At 43.2% G+C, this 25,217-nt stretch overlaps 1 protein-coding gene across 1 annotated transcript; it reads left to right on the top strand.

Annotated features, from left to right (window-relative positions):
- The first annotated feature begins 821 nt into the window (after positions 1–821).
- KIAA2013 (KIAA2013 ortholog) lies at positions 822–12,224 on the top strand. Its single transcript, XM_073585036.1, has 4 exons — positions 822–1,040; positions 3,562–4,716; positions 6,038–6,891; positions 11,661–12,224. Exons 2-4 carry the CDS (start codon positions 3,762–3,764, stop codon positions 11,679–11,681), a joined length of 1,830 nt encoding a protein of 609 aa, XP_073441137.1. The 5' UTR covers positions 822–1,040; positions 3,562–3,761; the 3' UTR covers positions 11,682–12,224.
- Positions 12,225–25,217: the final 12,993 nt, after the last annotated feature.

The raw sequence follows: 25,217 nt of genomic DNA on the forward strand, positions 1-25,217 counted from the left end.
ATTCCGCACCCATAGGAATGCATGAGAACTGCTTACTTCCCGCATGTGGCTATGCCCACCATGCGGGAAGTTAAGCGTCTCATGTGCGGTTGGTACCCACGGTGTGGAGGAGAGGAGACTGTCCTCCAGGCCCTGGGTACCATACCCCTGTAAAAAAAAAGAATAAAAAATAAACAATGGGGTTATATTTACCTTCCGACGTCCTGCGCTGCATTCCCGGCCTCAGCGCTCCCAGTAATGCCTTGCGGCAAGGTCCTGTGATGACGTGGTCTCGTGAGATCGCTATAGCAACGCGAGACTACGTCATCATAGGTCTCGCAAGGCATCGCTGGGAACGCTGAGGCCCGGGATGGCAGCGCGGGACGTCGGAAGGTAAATATACCCCGATTTTTTATTTTTTGATCATTTTTAACATTCTATCTTTTACTATTGAGGCCGCATAGGCAGCCTCAATAGTAAGAAGCTGCTCACACTTGTCAAACACTATGTTTGACGAGTGTGACCAACCTGTCAATCACTTTCCAAGCGATGCTACAGATCGCTTGGAAAGTGCTTGAGAAAATCGCGGCAGAATCGCGGTGAAATTTCTGGGAAGGAGTCCGGTTTTCAGTGTGCGTTTTAAAACGCTACGTGGGCCCATAGCCTTAAGGCCACATTCACCTACAGCAAGCAGAGATAGTGAAGCCGGAGATGTAGTATACCGTGGACCAGTGTGGGGAGGGGGCTCGTCATACAGGTCAGGGGGCGTCAGAAGAGCTGCAGCAAGAGCAACACAGCTGAGAGGAAATCCCTCATATAACCACTAGAGGCGCTGCGCCTCATTCAGCCTCGTCATGTGACAAGCACCTCCCGTGCTGTACGCGTGACTATCATGTGACCCTCTTCTTTGACAGCGGAGGACGCCGGGAAGGTTCTCGTCATCGCGATGGTTGGCGGTGACCGGCGACACTTCCGTGTTGTTGTGGAAACCTGCAGACAGCTGCGAGGAGGAGGAGACCTGCTGCCCGGGCTTCATGCGAGGAACGGCGTGGTCCGGGCCGGTGAGTGGTCGGCAGCAAGCAGTGTGTTATGGGGCAGGTCGGGTGATAGGGGGGGCGCAGGGCTAGTGCCAATTGCGCCCCTTGTGTAAGTGCAGTTACCTGATGGGCCGGTGTGAGGCGCTATATGGGGGTCAGGGAGGCTGGAGAAGGGGTCTCTCTGAAGGTCGGGGGTCCGACTCTAATATTGGGGTTCTCGGGAGTGAGTGGGGTGTAACATATAAGTAAGTGACATATTCTCCACGCCTGATGTCTGATACTTGGTTGGTGGGGACATAGAGGTCAGGGATCAGTATACGGTGTCTCTCTGAAGGTCGGGGGTCCGACTCTAGTATTGGGGGTTTCAGGAGTGAGTGGGGTGTAACATATAAGTAAGTGACATATTCTCCACGCCTGATGTCTGATACTTGGTTGGTGGGGACATAGAGGTCAGGGATCAGTATACGGTGTCTCTCTGAAGGTCGGGGGTCCGACTCTAGTATTGGGGGTTTCAGGAGTGAGTGGGGTGTAACATATAAGTAAGTGACATATTCTCCACGCCCAGTGTCTTACATGGAGTTGGTGGTGATATAGAGGTTGGGGGTCTCGGGAGTGAGTAGTGTATGGCATATACAGTCATGGCCAAAAGTATTGACACCCCTGCAATTCTGTCAGATAATACTCAGTTTCTTCCTGAAAATGATTGCAAACACAATTTCTTTGGTAGTATTATCTTCATTTAATTTGTCTTAAATGAAAAAACACAAAAAGAATTGTCCTAAAGCCAAATTGGATATAATTCCACACCAAACTTAAAAAAGAGGGTGGACAAAAGTATTGGCACTGTTCGAAAAATCATGTGATGCTTCTCTAATTTGTGTAATTAACAGCACCTGTAACTAACCTGTGGCACCTAACAGGTGTTGGCAATAAGTAAATCACACTTGCAGCCAGTTGACATGGATTAAAGTTGACTCAACCTCTGTCCTGTGTCCTTGTGTGTACCACATTGAGCATGGAGAAAAGAAAGAAGACCAAAGAACTGTCTGAGGACTTGAGAAACCAAATTGTGAGGAAGCATGAGCAATCTCAAGGCTACAAGTCCATCTCCAAAGACCTGAATGTTCCTGTGTCTACCGTGCGCAGTGTCATCAAGAAGTTTAAAGCCCATGGCACTGTGGCTAACCTCCCTAGATGTGGCCGGAAAAGAAAAATTGACAAGAGATTTCAACGCAAGATTGTGCGAATGTTGGATAAAGAACCTCCACTAACATCCAAACAAGTTCAAGCTGCCCTGCAGTCCGAGGGTACAACGGTGTCAACCCGTACTATCCGTCGGCATCTGAATGAAAAGGGACTGTATGGTAGGAGACCCAGGAAGACTCCACTTCTTACCCCGAGACATAAAAAAGCCAGGCTGGAGTTTGCCAAAACTTACCTGAAAAAGCCTAAAACATTTTGGAAGAATGTTCTCTGGTCAGATGAGACATATGTAGAGCTTTTAGGGCAAAAGCATCAACATAGAGTTTACAGGAGAAAAAAGAGGCATTCAAAGAAAAGTACACGGTCCCTACAGTCAAACATGGCGGAGGTTCCCTGATGTTTTGGGGTTGCTTTGCTGCCTCTGGCACTGGACTGCTTGACCGTGTGCATGGCATATGAAGTCAGAAGACTACCAACAAATTTTGCAGCATAATTTAGAGCCCAGTGTGAGAAATCTGGGTCTACCTCAGAGGTCATGGGTCTTCCAGCAGGACAATAACCCAAAACACACTTCAAAAAGCACTAGAAAATGGTTTGAGAGGAAGCACTGGAGACTTCTAAGGTGGCCAGCAATGAGTCCAGACCTGAATCCCATAGAACACCTGTGGAGAGATCTAAAAATGGCAGTTTGGAGAAGGCACCCTTCAAATATCAGGGACCTGGAGTAGTTTGCCAAAGAAGAATGGTCTAAAATTCCAGCAGAGCATTGTAAGAAATTCATTGATGGTTACCGGAAGCGGTTGGTCGCAGTTATTTTGGCTAAAGGTTGTGCAATCAAGTATTAGGCTGAGGGTGCCAATACTTTTGTCCGGCCCATTTTTGGAGTTTTGTGTGAAATGATCAATGTTTTGCTTTTTGCTTCATTCTATTTTGTGTTTTTTCATTTAAGACAAATTAAATGAAGATAATAATACCAAAGAATTTGTGTTTGCAATCATTTTCAGGAAGAAACTGAATATTATCTGACAGAATTGCAGGGGTGTCAATACTTTTGGCCATCACTGTAAGTAAATGACATATTCTACAACGCCCAGTGTCATACGTGCTGTTGGTGGGGACATAGAGGTCAGGGGTCAGTATACGGTGTCTCTCTGAAGGTCGGGGGACAGACTCTAGTATTGGGGGTCTCACGAGTGAGTGGGGTTTAACATTTAAGTAAAAGACATTTTCCAGGTCCGGTGTCTTACACATGATTGGTGGTGGCATAGAGGTTGGGGGTCAGACTAGTATTGGGGGTCTCAGGATTGAGTGGGGTTTAACATAAGTAAATTACATTTTCCAGGTCCGGTGTCTTGCGTGCTGTTGGCCGTTGCTGGAGGCATGTGCTGCAGATGAAGTATGACCGCACTGGAGAGACCACTGCTGCTAGTTCCCGCAATGATTCTCCATCCTTGACCCATGACACAGTGATTTTCATCTGTCTCCTCCATTCTTACTCCAGACTTGGGTTTCTTCAGAGGTCGTCACTAGACTCCGTCCGAAATGTGGTTACATCAGAGGATCAAAGGTTTCCCGGGCCTGCTCTCCAGCAGCTGGGCCCGCCGCATCCTTGCCGTCTTGGGTTTTCTTTTGCTGATGTACTGGTACTTGTCAACCGGATCCTTGTACCGTTCCTTGTGGTACTCGGGTCATCCCCGAAGTGGCCCTTGGGCATGTCTACAGACCCAGACTAAACAATGGAAGACACTGGCAGACAGGGGTGACTTAATGACGGTCTCCTTCCCAGCAGAGGAATCCAAACTGCAGGGCCCCGCCATGGTTGGGAATGGATTTCTTCTGATGGACGTTGTGAAGAATAACTTGTGGGTGTCTTCTGCCTCTGTACCGTTCCGAATGACGGACTATACCCCTGTAATAAATGTGAAGAGCTTGGGAGCGGCAGCAGAAGTTCGTGCCTCTGCCCTCTTTTATAAAGAAGGTCTGATAAGGTCGGTTCGCTGTTTGCAAATCGAGTTGATGGACTCCCACCGTGACTGCGTCTCTATCCGTGAAGACTTCTTGGCACACAGGAGTCGGCCTCACCTGTACATTCAACGCATCCACATCTCCAACCCCAGCGACAAGGTGGCGGTTTTTGAGGTCTCTTCCCAGAAGCCATTTTCCGGAGCCAAGTTTTCCACCAGTGTAGAGAAGGTGCAGGATAGACAGTTCCTCCTCTCCTCTGGACGGGTGTCCTTAGAAGATGGGAAGAGTATTCTGGTCGTACTTGCGACAAAGAAGCTGTTGACCCGAGTGCAGGTCCCCCCCAAGTCTGAATATGATGAAACTGTGCTCTCTGTTGTTTATACGTCTGAACCCTTAGATTCAGGAAAGTTGGAGGAGAACTTCAGTAAACTACGAGAGTCTGCAAAGAAGGAGATGCTGGAGGTGATGCGCATGAGACCTGACGACCTCTACAGCGAGCACCAACAGATTTGGTCAGATTTGTTTGTTTCGGGTAAGATGTCTGTGTCTCTCTATATCTGTCGTACATGTCGCTTAGTTAATTTTTGCAAAAGGGGTCCATAAACACGTGGATGAATAACCAATAAATCATGAGCTTGTTCTGACGGTTTGTGTTGCTGTTCTCTTTTCTCTTGATCCATCTTCTAAGCTGATTTATGACCACATCAAAGCTGAATTTAAAGCTTGGTCAAAAATCAGCTTAGTAGATGGACCGGGAGAAAAGAGATTAGGGCTACAGACCAAAGCGTTCTCACTAATGGACTCACCGGTAACTCTTTCTGCAGTCTGTGTACTATGATACATACAGCATAAGAGCCACAGACCAGAGCGAGCTCACTAGTAACTGATTTTACATTCAGACAGAGGATGGAGCAGCCAAATTGTTTCAGCTTTGCTTTGTGTAAATGTCTGGTGTGAGGAAGGTCATCCAGTTTTAGGAGGTAATTTGTTCCCAGTTCTTGCTAGTAAAAGGCAGAGCGTTCTATGTGTACAGTACAAACAGTTTGAAGTCTTCAATGACACATGACTACTATCTGGGCGTACTGAAGCTCTGCAGTTATTTTTTTGTGAATACTGAGTCATAGAAGACAGCCAACATTCTATAAACATAATTGATGCATTTGGACGATCTCACTTTTGGTTGCAGACAAAACTAGCAACCAGTCCTCCAGTAAGTAAGATCTAATGATGAGCGAGTATACTCATTGCTCGGGTGTTCTCTGAGTATTTTGGCGCGCTCTGAGATTTAGTTGGCGTCGCTGTAGCTGCATGATTTGAGGCTGCTGGACAGCCTGAATACATGTGGGGTTGCCTGTTTGTTAGGGAATTCCCACATGTATTCAGCCTGCCTAGCAGCTGCAAATCAAGCAGCTGCTTCGACACAAACGAAATCTCCGAGCATGCCAAAATACTCTGAGGACACCTGAGCATGCTCGGGAAAACCCGAGCAATGAGTATACTCACTCATCACTAGTAAGATCCCACTGCTTGGACTTCTGATAAGCTGCTGACATGTGATATTTCCCAGCAGCAGGTGAAATGAAGCATTGCACATTTCCCATAGCAGTCGCTAATGTAACGTACATGTGGGGGTCCTCTGGATCTTCTTAGCATCTCTCCGCTTTGGCTAGAACCGGACACCTTTTTATTATCAGGCAGCAAAACTTTGAAAAATGATTATACCGCCATTCTTACATGCCTTTTCATAGTAAGTACTCCAGCCTCATTGAGTCGGAGTTCTTTTTAATAATGTATGCTCTTTATATTGTGAAATCTGATGATAGATCATATTTAGTGATATTTTTTTTCTCCAGGCATCGAAATGAAAAAGATTAAGGATGCCCACACTCCATCCAGCGATACCATCAACATCACACTTTACTATATTCTTTCCTGTTCCCTGGCTCCTCTGGTAGATCCCCTCATAAGCAATGAGGAGCGAGAGAAAATGGAACTTTCTCTGAATTACGCTGATCACTGCTCTAGCGGCCATGCTACAATGCACGCAGAGAATCTGTGGCCCAGTAAGCTGAGCGGGATTACACAGCTTGTACAACTCTGGGAGCTATGGAAATTGACCTTACAGAAGAGAGGCTGCAAAAGCTTGGTGATGGCCGGTGCCCACGGACTCATGCAGGGTATGATGCTGAGCTTTGGTGGCCTGCAGTTCACTGAAAACCACTTGCAGTTCCAGTCTGACCCTCACGTCCTTCACAACAGCTACTCCCTACGGGGGATACATTATAACAAGGACCTTATCAACCTGGCCGTCCTGCTGGACCAGGAGGAGAAGCCTTTTCTGCACGTGTCAGTGAAGTTCCAGGACAAGCTAGTGAAGCTTTACGCCTGCGAAGCCGGATGTTTAAATGAGCCGATAGAACTGACCTCCGAAATCCGCGGACACACTTTCCCTGTGCTGGTCACTCAGCCCTTAACCCCGTTACTTTACATATCAACAGAACTGACCCATTTGCAGGACTTGAGGCACACTCTTCACCTGAAGGAAATCCTGGACCATGAAGAACACATGGCCAAGCAGTACCCCGGCCTGCCGTTCCTGTTCTGGTTTAGCGTGGCCTCTCTGATCACCCTCTTCCACCTCTTCCTGTTTAAACTCATTTACAATGAGTACTGCGGACCGGGGGCAAAGCCACTCTTCAGGAGTAAGGTATAACGCCGGCTGCTTCTTAGATCAGCACTGCCCCCTTCTTCCTGTTAGCTACTCTTTGCCTGCTGACGCAGCCTGCAGATCGGGGGTCTTGTGCGGTGTGTGTGCATGTGGTGGTGGTGGTGGTGGTTTGCACAGTTTCCATAAAATACAAAGCACTGAGTCACTGCTGAATATTTTCTAGTCTTTTACCTGGAATACAAGTGTTTCTAAAGACTGAAGATGATGCACTTTCTGCAATATAGCAAGAACCTTCCAAGAGCCATGGCGGATCAGTCCTGCCCCACTAAGGCTGACGTGTCACCCCGTGTAATAGACTATGTACGTAACACAATGATAAATATGATCTCTGAATATTGAGATGCATGTGTGTTATACTCCAGGGCAGCTAGTTTAATGGAAGGTCGCTTCCAATCATTGTGGTAGAGCTGAGCCTTTCTGTCATCTCCTGCTGTCACTACCAGGGTGTCCTTTTACTTCTTGTACATTGAAAGGGTTATTCACAACTTGGCAAGTAATCACCTTTCTTGAGGGTAGGTGATAAATTGTTAATTGACGGGGCTCCCTTAAATCCCTAGAACAAAGCACCGCAATGATCCTTAAGAATGGAGAGGTGGCGTCATATGTGCTTCCCAACTCCATTCATAGTCTTTGGGACTGAATTAGAAAAATCCAGCGCTGGGTGATCTCCGGCAGTCCCATAGACTGTGAAAGCTTTGGTTCCCCACATAACATGTAAATATACTTACTTTCCGGTACGGAGCCATTCCCGGTGGTGCAAATCCCGCTGCAGCCTTCATACTTCCGGAAACATAGGGGAGAGGGGGGTTGTCGGGAGCTGATCACGCTGCAAATGTGCAAGGATCTATTGCAGTGAAAATAGCCTCTTGTGGGTGCCGTACCTGCTGCTGATTGCAGCTGGAAGGACTTGGAGAAAGAGGTAGTTTTTCAGCACAACTGTCCAGGTAAAATCCAATAGGTTTTATTGAAAAAAGTTAAAACATGGTTATAAAGAAGAAACCTCAATGCTATGAGGTTTCTTCTTTAAGCCTCCGTCAGGGGCAATATGTTTCATAACGAGTTTAGGGGCATTGCGCCTGTCCGGCACAGGCTAGAAAATTAGCTATATTTTCCTTTTTTAAAAATTTCAATGCTCTAAAAGTGATCAGTTACCTTAATAGGAATGTAATAAATGAGAATACACATAATCAGGTGGAAAAAAAAAATGTTTACTAACCAGAAAAGTAATATGTTTCAAAGTGCACACATTTTGCTACTTGCAAAAAAAACCCCGACAGTTCTCTTCAAAAACTATTAGTAAACATAAAATTTAGATAAGCAAAATAAATTATAAGGTTGCTGAAATAGTACTGTACTCAAAATCAAAATTCTATGTCTTGAGCATCCTCCTCACTCTCTCCATCTTGATCTGTATCAGACACATCTGGACATTCTTCCACATCATCTTCTGAATCAATGTCACTTTCTTCCCCTACATCTTCTAGCTGTTAGGGGTCTGTCTCATCATCATCAAGCAGTATATTTTGCACTTGCTCAACATGAAGGGCATTTGACAAGTCAAATATTCTCCTCGCCATTTCAGAAGAAAAGCTGAAGCAAGTGAGAGAATATGTGTTAGGGCGCAATGTGCCTGAGAAGCACACTCTTATTTCTAACAAAACCTTCTATGACAAATCCACAAATTTAGTACTAGCTATTCATAAAACAAGCTAAAATAAAAATTGGGATGAATAAAAACAGCAAATACTAACCGTCAAAGGTGTGACGCATTCAGGGGCAATGAGCCGGAGAAGCCAAAACACTGATATCTGATCTCCTGCAGCTCTGCAGCACAAGAGGCTTCTCAGGTTTCACACAGCCTTTAAAGTTAAGGGGGTTTTACACATAGCAATATCGCTATAACGTCACCGGTTTTGTGACGTAGCGATATTGTTAGCGATATCGCTATGTGTGATACCTCCGACCGGCTCCCCCGCTGTCTGTCACTGATCGCGCGGCTCCATTTCTCGTCGTCTGCTTCCTGCTGTGTGAGACGAGCGACGCTGGACGCGGGCGGGAGGACGTTAGGATCGCTGTGTGTGAAAGGTGAGTATCGTCCTCTGCGTCGCTGCTGCATCGCTGTGAGATCTTCCTGTGTGGAAGCTCACTAGCGATTATTTAGCGATGCACCAGCGATCCTGACCGCGTCATATCGCTGGTCGGATCGCTGGTGCATCGCTAAATGTAAAAGGGCCTTTAGGAAGGTACTGGGAGGAGTGTGTTTCCCAGACAAACCAATTAAAATAGAGAAATGAAACTAAGTGAGCTGCGCCTGTCAGATCAGTTGCCCCTGACAGAGGGTTAACCAAGTCTTAACTTTTTTCAATAAATCCTATTTGATTTTACCTGGGTGGTTGTGCTAAAAAACTTCCTCTTTCTCCAAGTCCTTCATACTTTCGTCAGATTGAGCTGCTTCAGCTGATAGAATTGGGGAAGCTGCAGCCGATCATGTGACATAATGTTACGTGACTGCTGGAAGACGCTGCTGAGATCGCAGGAGCCACACCCATCCAGGAGTTAAATATATGATTTTTATGATATGTGGGACACTTAAAGGCTGTGTGCACACGCTGCGGATTAGGTGCGGATTCATCCGCGCGGATTTTGTAAAATCCGCAGGTGAAACCGCAGGTCAAAAGACCTGTGGATTTACTTGCGGATTGCTCTGCGGTTTTGCCCTGCGGTTTTCCATCTCCTCAAATGGAGGAGATGGCAAACCGCAGGAGAATCCGCAGAAAGAATTGACATGTCAATTCTTTCTGCGGATTAAAAACCGCAGATAATCCGCGTGGAAAATTCCGCACCGTCTGCATTGCGGCTTTTGATTCCCATAGGGAATCATGGTACTGTACACCGCAGCAAAAACTGCTGCGGGTCCGCAGCGGCCAAAACCGCTGCGGAACCGCAGCAAAATCCGCAGCGTGTGCACACAGCCAAATAGTTAAAGGTGTTGTCTACCAGTGAACATTGCCTCTAAGTGACAACTACCCCCTCTTCAATTCCTCAATATCCAGAACCCTTGTAGTACAGTTTTTGCATTTGAATTACTTTTACTTGTTAATTGTCTCAGCTTGTTTTTATGGAAACATTTTTGGGTTTCGTTTGGTGATTTTGGTAAATTGGCAGCTTTTTACAATAAATCTGGTGTGATTGGGTAATAATTTGTATTAAATGTCTGCTTGTCTCCTTTAAAAAATCGATTTGGCCTAGAGTAGAGAATCCTACACACATCCTCTTCTTCTCCTCTTCCATTGCTTACTAGTATCAGCAGTCAGAGCTGCACTCACTATTTCTGCTGGTGGAATCACTATACATACATTACTGATCCTGAGTTATATCCTGTATTATACCCCAGAGCTGCGCTCATTGTTCTGCTGGTGCAGTCACTGTGTACATACATTACTGATCCTGAGTTGCATCCTCTATTATACTCCAGAGCTGCGCTCATTATTCTGCTGGTGGGTAGTCACTGTGTACATATATTACATTACTGATCCTGAGTTACATCCTGTATTATACTCCAGAGCTGCACTCACTATTCTGCTGGTGCAGTCACTGAGTACATACTGTACATTACTGATCCTGAGTTACTTCCTGTATTATACCCCAGAGCTGCACTCACTATTCTGCTGGCGCAGTCACTGTGTGCATACATTACATTACTGATCCTGAGTTACATCCTGTATTATACTCCAGAGCTGCGCTCACTATTCTGCTGGTGCAGTCACTGTGTACATACATTACTGATCCTGAGTTACATCCTGTATTATACCCCAGAGCTGCACTCACTATTCTGCTGGTGCAGTCATTGTGTTCCTACATTACTGATCCTGAGTTACTTCCTCTATTATACTCCAGAGCTGCACTCACTATTCTGCTGGTGCAGTCACTGTGTACTTACTTTACATTGCTGATCCTGCGTTACCCCCTGTATTATACTCTAGAGTTGCACTCACTATTCTGCTAGTGCAGTCACTGTGTACATACATTACATTACTGATTCTGAGTTACATCCCATATTATACTCCAGAGCTGCACTCACTATTCTGCTGGTGCATTCACTGTTTACATACATTACATTACTGATCCTGAGTTACACCCTGTATTATTCTCCAGAGCTGCACTAACTATTCTGCTTTTGCGGTCACTGTGTACATACATTACTGATCCTGAGTTACATCCTGTATTATTCTCCAGAGCTGCACTCACTATTCTGCTTTTTCGGTCACTGTGCACATACATTACATTACTGATCCTGAGTTACACCCTATATTATACTCCAGAGCTGCACTCACTATTCTGCTGGTGCATTCACTGTTTACATACATTACATTACTGATCCTGAGTTACATCCTGTATTATACTACAGAACTGCACTCACTATTCTGCTGGTGCAGTCACTGTGTACATACATTACTGATCCTGAGTTACATCCTGTATTATTCTCCAGAGCTGCACTAACTATTCTGCTTTTGCGGTCACTGTGTACATACATTACTGATCCTGAGTTACATCCTGTATTATTCTCCAGAGCTGCACTCACTATTCTGCTTTTGCGGTCACTGTGTACATACATTACAGTACTGATCCTGGAGAAACCCTCAGAAGTAGAAGGAACAGCTAACCGCTCCTCTTAATATGACCAGTTTATAGCCGGTAGTCATAATAGTTATGGTGTAAGATATTAATATTTCTTATTGATTAAACAGGAAGATGACACTGTCGATTGACAGCTCATAATGATCCAAAAATCACCAGCTGAACCAGAAGAGGCCGCTCTGCTGCAGGACCCCAATCAACCTGGCGCCCAGAGTAACCAGTATGGTTGTGTCACTTATATATTACAAAGTAGTATTTGTTGGCAAAATATTGGTAGCTTTCTACCTATTATGTGCCCAATGTGAAGGCCGAAAAGGAGCGTCACCTCTCCATAACAGGAACGAAGCACCATGATGAGCACAAGAAATATGGTATAGTTGCCTCATCATGCTGCCTCACTACCCACATAGTCGATAAGTTCCTTCCTAAGATATTTTCTGATTTGTTCCAATGGTTTTGATATTTAATTAAATGCAGTGAAATCGACTTTTATTTTGTGAATGGTTGTGAACATGATTGTGGTAATAATATCGCTTGCTATGTACAGATGTCATATAAGCCAAGGACTAATAGAATCAGCAAAATCCCTGATGATTGAAAAGTGATGTGGTTTGGATTGAGGTTTTTCATTTTGTAAATTTTGTATTTAATTAAAATCCCTTTTAAAACCTTTATCAACCTGTTTTTACTTTTCATAAAAATGTGTATTGTGCTGCAGAGAGTATGGTATATATCTATATTATTCTATGTACAAGAATATAACTACTATAATACTGCTCCTATGTACAAGAATATAACTACTATAATACTGCCCCTATGTACAAGAATATAACTACTATAATACTGCTCCTATGTACAAGAATATAACTACTATAATACTGCCCCCTATGTACAAGAATATAACTACTATAATACTGCTCCTATGTACAAGAATATAACTACTATAATACTGCTCCTATGTACTAGAATATAACTATTATAATACTGCCCCCTATGTACAAGAATATAACTACTATAATACTGCTCCTATGTACAAGAATATAACTACTATAATACTTCCCCTATGTACAAGAATATAACTACTATAATACTGCCCCTATGTACAAGAATATAACTACTATAATACTGCTCCTATGTACAAGAATATAACTACTATAATACTGCCCCTATATACAAGAATATAACTACTATAATACTGCCCTTATATACTAGAATATAACTACTATAATACTGCTCCTATGTACAAGAATATACTATAATACAGCCCCCTATGTACAAGAATATAACTACTATAATACTGCCCCCTATGTACAAGAATATAACTACTATAATACTTCCCCTATGTACAAGAATATAACTACTATAATACTGCTCCTATGTACAAGAATATAACTACTATAATACTACCTCCTATGTACAAGAATATAACTACTATAATACTACCCCCTATGTACAAGAATATAACTACTATAATACTGCCCCTATGTACAAGAATATAACTACTATAATACTGCCCCTATGTACAAGAATATAACTACTGTAATACTGCCTCCTATGTACAAGAATATAACTACTGTAATACTGCCTCCTAGCTGTGAGGTTGTGTTTTGTGGATCGCCTCATGTCTGGAGCAAGCCCAGGGAGGGGCCACTCTGGGCGGGGAAGCTCCCCAGGCAAGGCCCAGGCTCCCCGGCCTACACTGGGACATGCTTTCCAGGCTTCTCCCCATGGGAATGGTAATCCCAAAGCCAATGTCAGACCAGTGAATGCAGCGAGCCAAAGCTGCAACAGTTCTTTGAAAGGGGAAAAAGCTGTGAGTAAAGTTTTGGGTGGAAAACCTGCTCCAAGCCCAGCAAAGAAGCATGAAGGAAAAGTGTCAGTGAGTGATGGAATGCAGCACAATGTGAAGTCATGTAACTCCCCAGTCAGCAAGCAGCTCCTGTCCGGTGCACAGGTGAGATCAGCCCCAGCTGTGCAGGTCACCTCTCCTGCTCCCAGACAGAGACGGACGTCTTTGGAAAGAAAAACAATCCAGGAGAACTTACAACAACATGGCAGTATGGCATGGTCAGGACGCACACGGTCGCAATCAGGTGGTAGCGATAAACCTGCTGTGGAGCCTGAATCCAGCCAAGGAGCCACAAAACCATCGGTGGTGGAACCGCACAAGACTGTGTTCAAAATCCCTGTACCCGTGGTCAGGACTAAACCTGTGAAGTCGGCGCGTGCACTCGAGTTGCAGCTAGCAGACGAGATACCGGGACTTGTCAGAAAACTGGGTGAGTTACAGCAGCAAAAAAGGCGCTGCAAATGGAGGTAGACTTCATCTATAACTTAACCCCTTCCTGACATCTGACGTACTATCCCGTCCATGGGACCCGGGCACCTATGCCCATGGACGGGATAATACGTCATAGAGATCAGCAGCGCTCACGGGGTGAGCGCCGCTGATCGTGGCCGGGTGTCAGCTGATTATTACAGCTGGCACTATGTGTTAGGGGTAACCCCTTGCACACTGCGATCAAACACGATCGCAGTGTACCGGGGGTTTAGGGAAGCATCGATAGGGAGGGGCTCCCTCCGTGCTTCCCTGAGACCCCCGCAGCAGCGCGATGCGCAGCTCTGCTGCGGGGGCCTCCTTCCCTGCAGGTCCCCGGATCCAATATGGCGGCGAGGACCTTCGGGGGCCTGCAGGGAGCCGGCTTCCTCACTGCCTGCTGAGCGCAGGCATGAGGAAGCCTTCTGCAGTGCCTGTGTCAGATCGCTGATCTGTCACAGCGCTCTGTGATGTCTTAGATCTGTGATCTGACACATGACAGTGATGTCTCCCCTGGGACAATGTAATAAAGTTAAAAAAAAATAAAAAAGTAAAAATAATTTATAAAAAATAGCTAAATTTAAAAAAAAAAATTCCCTAATTCATTTTAACAATAAAAGTACACATATTTAGTATCGCCGTGTCCGTATCGACCCGCCCTATAAGGCTAGTTTCACATTAGAGTTTAGGGCCGCAGCGTCGGGCTGCGCACGGCCGCCGCTAAGCCCCACCCCCTGCCGTGCCTCCGCCGGTAGCTCCGCCTACGGACGCATGACGCTGCATGTGTCCCCTATCTTTAGCACTGGGGACGCAGGCCGTGCGCAGTATGCTTTTGGCGGCGCATGCGTCCTTTTGACGCTGCGCCGAGCGCACCAAATTGCAACCTGTTGCGTTTGGCGCTGGTCGGCGCAGCGTCAAAAGGACGCATGCGCCGCCAAACGCATACTGCGCACGGCCTGCTTCCCCAGTGCTAAAGATAGGGGACACATGCAGCGTCATGCGTCCGTAGGCGGAGCTACCGGCGGAGGCGTGGCAGGGGGTGGGGCTTAGCGGCGGCCGTGCGCAGCCCGACGCTGCGGCCGTAAACGCTAATGTGAAACTAGCCTAAAACTGTCCCATGAGTTAACCCCTTTAGCGAACCACATAAAAAAATAAAAAAGCAAAAAATAATGCTTTATCATACCGCCAAACAAAAAGTGCAATAACGCGTGATCAAAAAGACGGATATAAATAACCATGGTACCGCTGGAAACGTCATCTTGTCCCGCAAAAAAACGAGCCGCCGTACAACAGCATCAGCAAAAAAATAAAAAAAGTTATAGCTCGCAGAATAAAGCGATGCAAAAATCATTATTTTTTATATAAAATTGTTTTCATTGCATAAAAGTGCCAAAACATAAAAAGACATAAGTGACATATCGCTGTAATCGTACTGACCCAAGGAATAAAACCGTTTTATCAATTTTACCGCATGTGGAACGGTGTAAACGCACCCCCCAAAAGAAATTCATGAAATGCTGGTTTTTGTTCATTCTGCGTCCCAAAAATCGGAATAAAAAGCGATCAAAAAAGTCACATGGTCGAAAATGGTACCAATAAAAACGTCAACTCGTCCCGCAAAAAATAAGACCTCACAAGACTCGGTGGGTCAAAATATGGAAAAATTATAGCTCTCAAAATGTGGTGATGCAAAAACTATTTTTACAATAAAAAGCGTCTTTTAGCGTATGACATCTGCCAAACATAAAAACCTGCCATAAATAGTAAATCAAACCCCCCCTTTACCACCCCCTTAGTTAGGGAAAAATAATAAAATAAAAATGTATTTCCATTTTCCCGTTAGGGCTAGGGTTAGGGCTGAGAATAGGGTTAGGGGCGTGTTGGGGTTCGGGTTGGAGTTAGAATTGGGGGGTTTCCACTGTTTGGGCACATCAGGTGCTCTCCAAACGTAACATGGCGTCTGATCTCAATTCCAGCCAATTCTGCGTTGTAAAAGTCAAATGGTGCTCTTTCCCTTCCAAGCTCGGCCATGCGCCCAAACAGTGTTTTTCCCCCATATATGGGGGTATCAGCCTACTCAGGACAAATTGTGAAACAACTTTTGGGGTCAAATTTCTCCTGTTACCTTTAGGAAAATAAAAAATTGGGGGCAAAAATATCATATTTGTGGAAAAAAATGATTTTTTTATTTCACACCCGGGCGTTATAAACTTCTGTGAAGCACTTGGGGGTTCAAAGTGCTCACCACACATCTAGATAAGTTCCTTGGGGGGGGTCTAGTTTCCAAAATGGTGTCATTTGTGGGGGGGTTTCCACTGTTTAGGCACATCAGGAGCTTTCCAAGTGCGGCATGGCGTCCTGTTGTGAATTCGCTTTCTGGCCTCCCTCTGGTTATTACTGAAGGTAGTGGAGCTGGTCAAATTGACAGAGGGATTGCGAGCTCTCTTTCTGGGCTCCCTCTGGTGGTAACTGGAGGTAATGGAGCTGATCTGATTAACAGAGGCTTGCCACCTGATGATGAGGACAACGATTGGAGATCTGGAGTTTCAGATTGGGATTTAAGACAGCCGACTCCCTGCTGGTGATTTTTTTCCTGCCTCCTGAGGTCTTAGCTGAACATGCAGGGACTGAGCTGGAATCTAAGTGTTCATTTGCTATTCTGTTTACATTTGATCTGGTTTTGTCTATCTCAGTTTTTTTGTGGGTCAGCCAGCTCCGGCTGGGGCTGTGCTGAATCCCATCCATTTGTTACTGCTTGTGCCAGTTTGTTTTTGTCCCTTATTAGATTGGCCTCTTTTTGCTCTGCTTTCAGAATATACCAGAGTGCTGATATAGTGGGCGAAGTCGTGCGACTTCAGTATTTTTTGCATCAGACGTGTTGGACTTTTTTGCAAGGTTTTTTGAGTGATTGCAGACAGTGTCTTTCCTTTCCTGTCCTGTCTAGTCAGTGTGGGCCCCATCATTTGCTCAGTCTATTTTCCTGCCTGCATTTGTGTTTTCATCTTTTCTCACCGACAATATATATTTGGGGGCTATCTATTCCTTTGGGGTCTGCTCTGGGGCAGTTTAGCTTTCCCCTTTCTTGCTTTAGGCTTAGTTAGCTCTCCGGCTGTGCCGAGGCGTCTAGGATCATCGTAGGCACGCTCCATGGCTACTGTTAGTTGTGTGGATAGGATCAGGGGTCTGCAATCCGCTTAGTTACCAACCTCTCTGGTTTTCTGTGGCTTAGCTTGGCTTGCCCTCCTCCTCCGTAACCCAATCATAACAGCGCCCAATCCCAATTCCAGCCAATTCCAAGAAAATGGTGCTGCTACCCTTCCGAGCTCTGCCATGCTCCCAAATAGTGGTTTACCCCCACATGTGGGGTATCAGCATACTCAGGACAAATTGCACAATAAGGTTTGGGGTCCTGTTACCCTTGGGAAAATAAAAATTGGAGGTGAAAAGATCATTTTTGTGGAAAAAATGTGATTTTTTTTTTATTTTTTTAAATTTTACGGCTGTACGTTATAAACTTCTGTGAAGCCCTGGGAGAGTCAAAGTTCTCACCACACATCTAGATAAGTTCCTTGGGGGGGTCTAGTTTCCAAAATGGTGTCATTTGTGGGGGGTTTTCACTGTTTTGGCACATCAGGGGCTTTCCAAACGCGACATTGCGTCCAATCTCAATTCCAGCCAAAAAAGTCAAATGGCGCTGCTTCCCTTCCGAGCTCTGCCATGCGCCCAAATAGTCGTGTACACCCACATACGGGGTATCAGCATACTCAGGACAAATTGCACAATAACTTTTAGGGTCCTGTTACCCTTGGGAAAATAAAACTTGGGGGTGAAAAGATCATTTTTGTGGAAAAAATATGATTTTTAATTGTACGGCTGTACGTTATAAACTTCTGTGAAGCCCTTGTGGGTTAAAGTTCTCACCACATATCTAGATAAGTTCCTTGGGGGGTCTAGTTTCCAAAAAGGGGTCACTTGTGGGGGGTTTCCACTGTTTAGGCTCATCAGCGGCTCTCCAAACGTGACATGGCTTCCTATCTGAATTCCAGCCAATTTTGCATTGAAAAAGTCAAATGGCGCTCCTTCCCTTCTGAGCTCTGCCATGCGCCGAAACAGTGGTTCCCCCCCACATATCAGGTATCAGCGTACTCAGGACAAATTGCACAATAACTTTTGCAGTCCAATTTCTCCTGTTACCCTTGGTAAAATAAAAAAAATTGGACCTGAAGTAATTTTTTTGTGAAAAAAAGTTAAATGTTCATTTTTTTTTTTTTTTTTAAACATTCAAAAAATTCCTGGAAAGCACCTGAAGGGTTAATAAACTTCTTGAATGTGGTTTTGAGCACCTTGAGGGGTGCAGTTTTTAGAATGGTGTCACTTGGGTATTTTCTATTATATAGACCCCTCAAAGTGCCTTCAAATGTGATGTGGTCCGTAAAAATAAAATAGTGTTGCAAAAATGAGAAATCGCTGGTCAACTTTTAACCCTTATAACTTCCTAAGAAAAAAAATTTTGGTTCCAAAATTGTGCTGATGTGAAGTAAACATATGTGAAATGTTACTTAAGTTTTTTGTGTGCCATATCTCTCTGATTTAAGGGCATAAAAATTCAAAGTTGGAAAATTGCGAAATTTTCGCCAAATTTTCGTTTTTTTCACAAATAAACGCAAGTGATATCAATGACATTTTACCACTAACATGAAGTACAATATGTCACTAGAAAACAATGTCCGAATCACCGGGATCCATGGAAGCGTTTCAGAGTTATTACCTCATAAAGGGACAGTGGTCAGAATTGTAAAAATTGGCCCGGTCCTGAACGTGCAAAAAACCCTTGGTGGTAAAGGGGTTAAAGGTCACTAATCCTGCCAGTAATGATGCGTATGACCTGAGACTGAACACATTGGGTGTACAGCTGGCAAGTGTTGTGCAGGACACTGAATTTGTGCTGGGCGGCATGGGACCCCTGGCAGAGACCTACAGGAACCAGGAGCGGTTCGCCTCCTATAAGCAGGACTGTGCTGTAGAGACCAGGACCCCTAATGTTCAGGACAGGACCCCCCCAGCAGCGGACACGGCCAGTGTTACAGGCTGCCCGCTTCTGCTTCCAGGAGGGAAAACAACTGCAGCAGCAGGCAGCTGAGTGTGAACAAGAGCATACACTTCAGACTCCAGCAGAGGCACCATAGGTCCCAAAGTGCCCCACACAGGAGCAGGAGAGTATATGTGAGACTGTACTGATGAGGCTGAGGCACAGACTGGGGCTAATGATGGGGTCGGGCGTTGGAGAGGTTTCACATTCCGTGATGGTTGTGACACTGATAATGATGCTGCTCATGATAATGTGCATGATATGTGTGACTATCCCCTATTGCCATCTAGTCCACACGGTGTGACAGCCCACCTGCTGCAGGCCCTCTCCCTGTCAGTCAGCCCAGTGTGACCCGGCAGGTGCCCCCCAGGAATGCCTGGAGCCGTGGTGCCCCATTCTTCACTTCCACCGCCAGGTACACCGGCCAGACATTCAAACACATTAATGTGGTGTGATTTAAATACATAGGTGCCAAGGAGGATCTGCCACAACGCAGGTATGTGGTGAGAGAGCTGTTATGTGGCTAGATGGGGTTTGTGTTAAATGAGCTACTGGCAGTGTCTAATCTTCAGGATATGCAGGGCTATGAGGTCAGCTTCAAGCTCATGTCTGACCTGGATAGATTCTGGACCAATTACACCAAGTTCAGAGATGCTGAGGGCTGGAATAAACTTATGTTGGTTCCTATCTCCAGGCCGGACACAGTCACAGTAAATATCAGCTTCTGGAATGAGGCCGCTCCTCCACAGGACATCGAGGTGTGGCTCTGGAGACATTGTGACCTTGTCTCTGGACTCACCAAGGGCAGAGATGAGGATGGTATCTGTACAATGAGGTGGAAAGCTTTGGTGAAACTGCGGCAGTATGATAACATTACTGCCCACTTACCCAACTCCTTCATTGGGAGGGAGAAGGGAAGATATTATTGCCCTGGGGAGTCCAGAAAGTGCTTCAAGTGTGGTGGGAAAGGTCATCTGGCTAACGCCTGTACTGTGATGAAATGCAGCCTGTGTGGGGAAATCGGCCATGTTGCTGCAGATTGCCGGGACATCAGGTGGTTAGATGGGCCACCCTCACAGGGACTGTCCAGACTCCTGACATAATATCTGCAGAAGTTTCCCTGCTGAGGCTGTGATGGCAGGGGCGGAGGCTCAGGAGGATGAGGATGTGGTGGCAGGGGCGCATGAAGAGGAGGATTTAATATCAGGAGAGATGATGACCAGCCCAGATGCCCATCAGGAGTCCACTCATGTAACACCAGAACAGCAGGGTATAGAGGGTAAAACCAACGGAACCACCGAGAAAATGTCCAAAATTACTTTATTAATAATAAGTATATATATATATATAAAAATAAATAAATCACATGTGTATAAGAGGGGGGGGTCAATGCCATGGATAATATATATAAACTTGGCACACACCTCTGTGCCAAGTTTATATTTATTAAGTTCACGGATTGGGATCCTACTTGGGCACCACCTCTGACCTCCAGGGTTGTGCCAACGGTTTTGTTCCAATGCCATGGATAAGGCACTACCGGGGACCAAAGTATATAATAACATACAAATATATGCACAAAAATAATAATAATATAATTATAAATATTAATATATAAAGTGACCGTGCAAAAATATGAAACAAAATTTAATAAAGTGCAGAATATAGTGCAGCAAAACAGCTGAGCAGCAATGTGTGTATAAAAAGAAATAAACAGTGCAACATAACCACAATAGGTGGCGTTAGTGCATCTAATAGCAGTAAATTGCTGTAAACAAGTTGCATAAACAACAAAAAGTGAAAGTGAATAATCAATGCTGCGTATAATACCTATATGCTGCAAAGGTCCCCGGGATGTGCCAGTCCCGACGCGCGTTTCGGCGTACTTTCGTCAGGGGGTGGCGTCATCCAGGATTGTGGGAATATTTAAAAGGCAAGGTAGCCAATGAGGTGAGAGTGAGTATGGTGTGACGCGCGCTAGCCTCATCTGTTGCCAGGCAACCCCACGACGCCAGTCCACGTGTATCCCCCCCACGTCGCAGCAGTATGATGCGGCGTGGAGGGACGCAGACAAGGTGGGCGGGATCCCCGGAAGAGTGACGTCAGGGCGCGTACTACTCAATCCCCTATCATTGGACAATGGAGCCACATGGTGCAAAGGTCCTGTGACTACCAGCAATAGATGAAGAATGCATGGGATTGGATTAAAAACATCACATGGTACAGAAGGTCCTACGACATATAGAGAAAAACAATAAACAATAATATATAATGACATATAAATAGAATAGCCATAAGTAATATAGTATTGTAAATGGCCACAAAATGCATATATCGGCTCAAATAAAATAAATATAAATAATAGTGACGATGTAAGTCGGATGAATATATATAGGAAATAATAAGAAAAATGAAGAAAAATAAAATAATAAGGAAAATTATATGCAATAACACTAAAAAATAATAAAAAATGAAAAAATAAATAATAAATAATGAAAAAATTAATATAAAAGATAAATGACGAATACAATGTAATAATGAAAAAATTAAAAAATAAAATTAAATAAAAATAGGAAATAATATGGAATACAAAAAATGTATAAACGATAAGTATATATAAGAGGCCATATAAATATAGTATAATTTCTTTTATTCTTATTTTCTTTTTTTCTTCTTAATTCTTTGTTGCATTTTTTCACCATGACAAAACCGCCTGACGAGTCCAAAACGCCCCATGGAGGAACCATCAAGGTAAGAAGAAATAAATAACTATAAAATAAAAATTATATATTAAAATATATAAAAAAGATAATATAATATATAAATATACAATATATATTTTATACCGTAGGACAGAATAAAATCTATACAATACAATAAAATAATATATGCTTATACATTGCCTATAAAAATAATAAAAATAAAAACATGTATAGAATGTACATATATATATAGAGTATATAATGCTGGATGACAAGGTGGTCAAAGAAAAGGAACATAGCTAATACTCTCATTAAGGCCCAATGGATGTATTGAATTTAACATCCATATCCATCTAGTCTCCATCTGTGCTAATTTTTGACTTATTTTGCCTCCACGTATAGAATATGGAATCGCATCAATACCTCTGACACGAAATTTACTTGAGTCACAGTTGTGAAATTGTTTAAAATGCCTTGGAATGGTTTTTAAGGCAGACAAATCGTTTTAATTTTTTGCAGCATTAATCCCAATCACGTGTTCTCTTACTCTAACTTTAAGTTGTCTAGTGGTTAAACCTACGTAGATTTTTGAGCACGGACAGGTTGCATAATAAATGACCGCTTTAGTATCACAACTGATATGATGCTTAATACAATACCTATTGGATCCAGAGGAATCAGTAAAAGTGTCAATTTTATCTATGTTCGAACAAGCGACACAATGTCCACATTGAAAAAAGCCATTTTTTGTTGAATCTGTGACAAAAAAGTAGGTTTGGATTCATATTGATAATGACTTCTCACTAAAGTGTCACGAAGATTCCGAGAACGACGAAAAGTGATACTAGGGTGCTCCGTAAGATATTTAGACAGGGTTTTATCCGCCATTAAAATAGGCCATGATTGTTGCAATATTTCCCTCAGCGTCTGATTTTGAATATAAAAAATTTGTAATAAGCCGAACCACTGAGGATGTGGTCGTCTTAGTCCTAGAATATAATAAATCGTTTCTAGATGTGTATCTCGCTCTATTAAATGCTCTCGATACAACGATGGCTATAACCACGATCCAGAAAACGAGATTTCAATTCTTCAGCCCTCCTCTCAAAATCAAGGTTATTGGAGCAAATTCTCCTAAGTCTCAGAAATTGACTTACTGGAATAGACCGTACAAGAGGCATAGGATGGGAAGAAGATGCATGTAGTAAAGAGTTTGTTGATGTTTGTTTTCTGTAGATGTCGGTTTGCAAAATATTATTCATATCACGTCTAACCGTCAAATCAAGAAATTCAATGCTACTGCTATCATAATGATATGTAAGATGGATATTCAAAGAATTATTATTCAATTGCGACATTAATAGTTCCAAAGATTCAGCAGAGCCCTGCCATATGAAAAAAATATCATCAATGTAGCGTGTCCATAATAGAACACGATACATTGAATTGGAGTCATCATCAAATGAAAAAAGGTCCCTCTCCCACAGCCCCAGGAATAAATTAGCATATGCCGGTGCATATGGCGCCCCCATAGCGGTACCCTGGAGCTGTAGGTAGAGGGACCCCTTAAAAGTAAAAAAATTATGAGACAAACTGAACTCCAAAACCTCTGTAATAAAATTAACCATTGAAAGGGAACTGTTTGACATGGATAAAAAATATCTCGTAGCTTGTATACCGTCAGAATGTCTAATGCTGGTATATAATGTTTCAACATCACATGTAACCAATAGTGCATTATCATCAATGTGTAGACCATCAATTTTCTTCAAAAAATCACTAGTATCTCGTATAAAAGATGGAAGACATTCTACTAAAGGTTTAAGTTTAAAATCTATATATTTACCTACATTTTCCAAAAAATTAGAGTTACCAGATACAATCGGTCTTCCAGGGGGCGATGTTAGACTTTTGTGAATCTTCGGTAAAAAGTGGGTATACAAGGTTCTTTCATGGTTAATGCCTGACTCAATTCTTTGGTTGTAGTACCACTTTCCATGGCTTCATTTAAAATACTATTTAACTCTGACACATACGAAGACAATGGGTTAAATGAAAGTTTTTTATAGCAAACCTTATTGCGAAGTTGTTTAAAAACGTCAGTTTCGTACATGGAGGAAGGCCAAATAACAATATTGCCGCCTTTATCGGCGGGCTTTATGACTACGTCTGGTAAATTTTTTAATTTATCAATACTCATACGTTCCTCATATGACAAATTACCTTTGGAAATGTTCTGAGGAATCTTCTTGAACTCTTCACTTACAATTTTCACAAATAAGTCAATGTTTGAACATGAAGAAAAAGATGGAAATTTCTTAGAATGAGGCTTTATGCAAGAGGGGACCTTACCTCCTTCACAAGATGAATGTTCCAATGACAGCTCATTCAATATCTGTAATGCTTCCTGCTCCGTGTCTGTTGGAAATAGATCGTGTATTGTTTCATCATGAAAATATTTTTTGAACATTAAAGTTCTTGCAAAAAGGTGTAAGTCCTTAATAGCTGAAAAGGTATCAAAACGTGAATCTGGACAAAAAGTAAGACCTTTTCCAAGAACTCTCAAATCTGTCTCAGAGGGTTGATGCATACTTAGATTAATTACCTGAAGCCGATTTTCTTGAGGAGAGTAGTCCTTTCTTCTCTTATGTGGTGAATTACGTAGATTACGTTTACGTTTAACGACATCCTTGTATGATGTAGATGAGGTAGCTGAAGCATCAGAATATTCACTCAAAGAAGGTATCGAGGAAATGGATGTTGTCCGAATGTGAGTATTTTCAGAAACAAACGGTCTCTTCCAGTTGTATATTTATTTGACGATCCTTCATGTCCCTAGTTAATTTACGAGTCTGATTCTCCTGGATTTCCTTAACCCATGAATCAACTTCTTTTTCCATAGATGTATTAATAAATAGGAGATTCTCTGCCGTCAACTGGTTTCTAGCTAATGTATAGGCATTCTCCAATTGTGAATCAATATTAGTCAGATTTTTGGTATTAAGATTAATTAACAATTCCTTGAATTTTTTAGAGGCATCATTACATATTTCTTCCCAATTCTTTATAAATTCCTCATCTTCAATGGGAAAGGAGGGGATCACTCGTACACGTAAACCCCTAGGTATTAAATCATGATTAACATAATTCTGTAAAAAGGCCCTGTTCCACCATAAACGAGTACGTTTATGTAGAAGATTTTTAATATTAGAAGAGAGATCAGCTAATCCTTGACCACCTGAACCATTAGCATTGGACCCACCACTACCGAATAATAGATTAATTCGGCTCAGCCAGGATTGTGCCTTGGCTTTAAAATACATGTCCATAGAGAGAGGCCTGTGCAAAACACAGTATATACAAATTAAGATTAAAATATACTCCAGGAGAAAGTGCAATGATATGATGACAATTCAACACACATAAAAAACACATATGGAATATAAACAAGACCACTCGGTACAATAAGATAAAACCAACGGAACCACCGAGAATATGTCCAAAATTACTTTATTAATAATAAGCATATATATATAAAAATAAATAAATCACATGTGTA

Source organism: Dendrobates tinctorius, unplaced genomic scaffold (genome assembly GCF_039654945.1).
Source record: "Dendrobates tinctorius isolate UK_male_01 unplaced genomic scaffold, ASM3965494v1 ptg000086l, whole genome shotgun sequence".
NCBI lineage: Eukaryota > Metazoa > Chordata > Amphibia > Anura > Dendrobatidae > Dendrobates > Dendrobates tinctorius.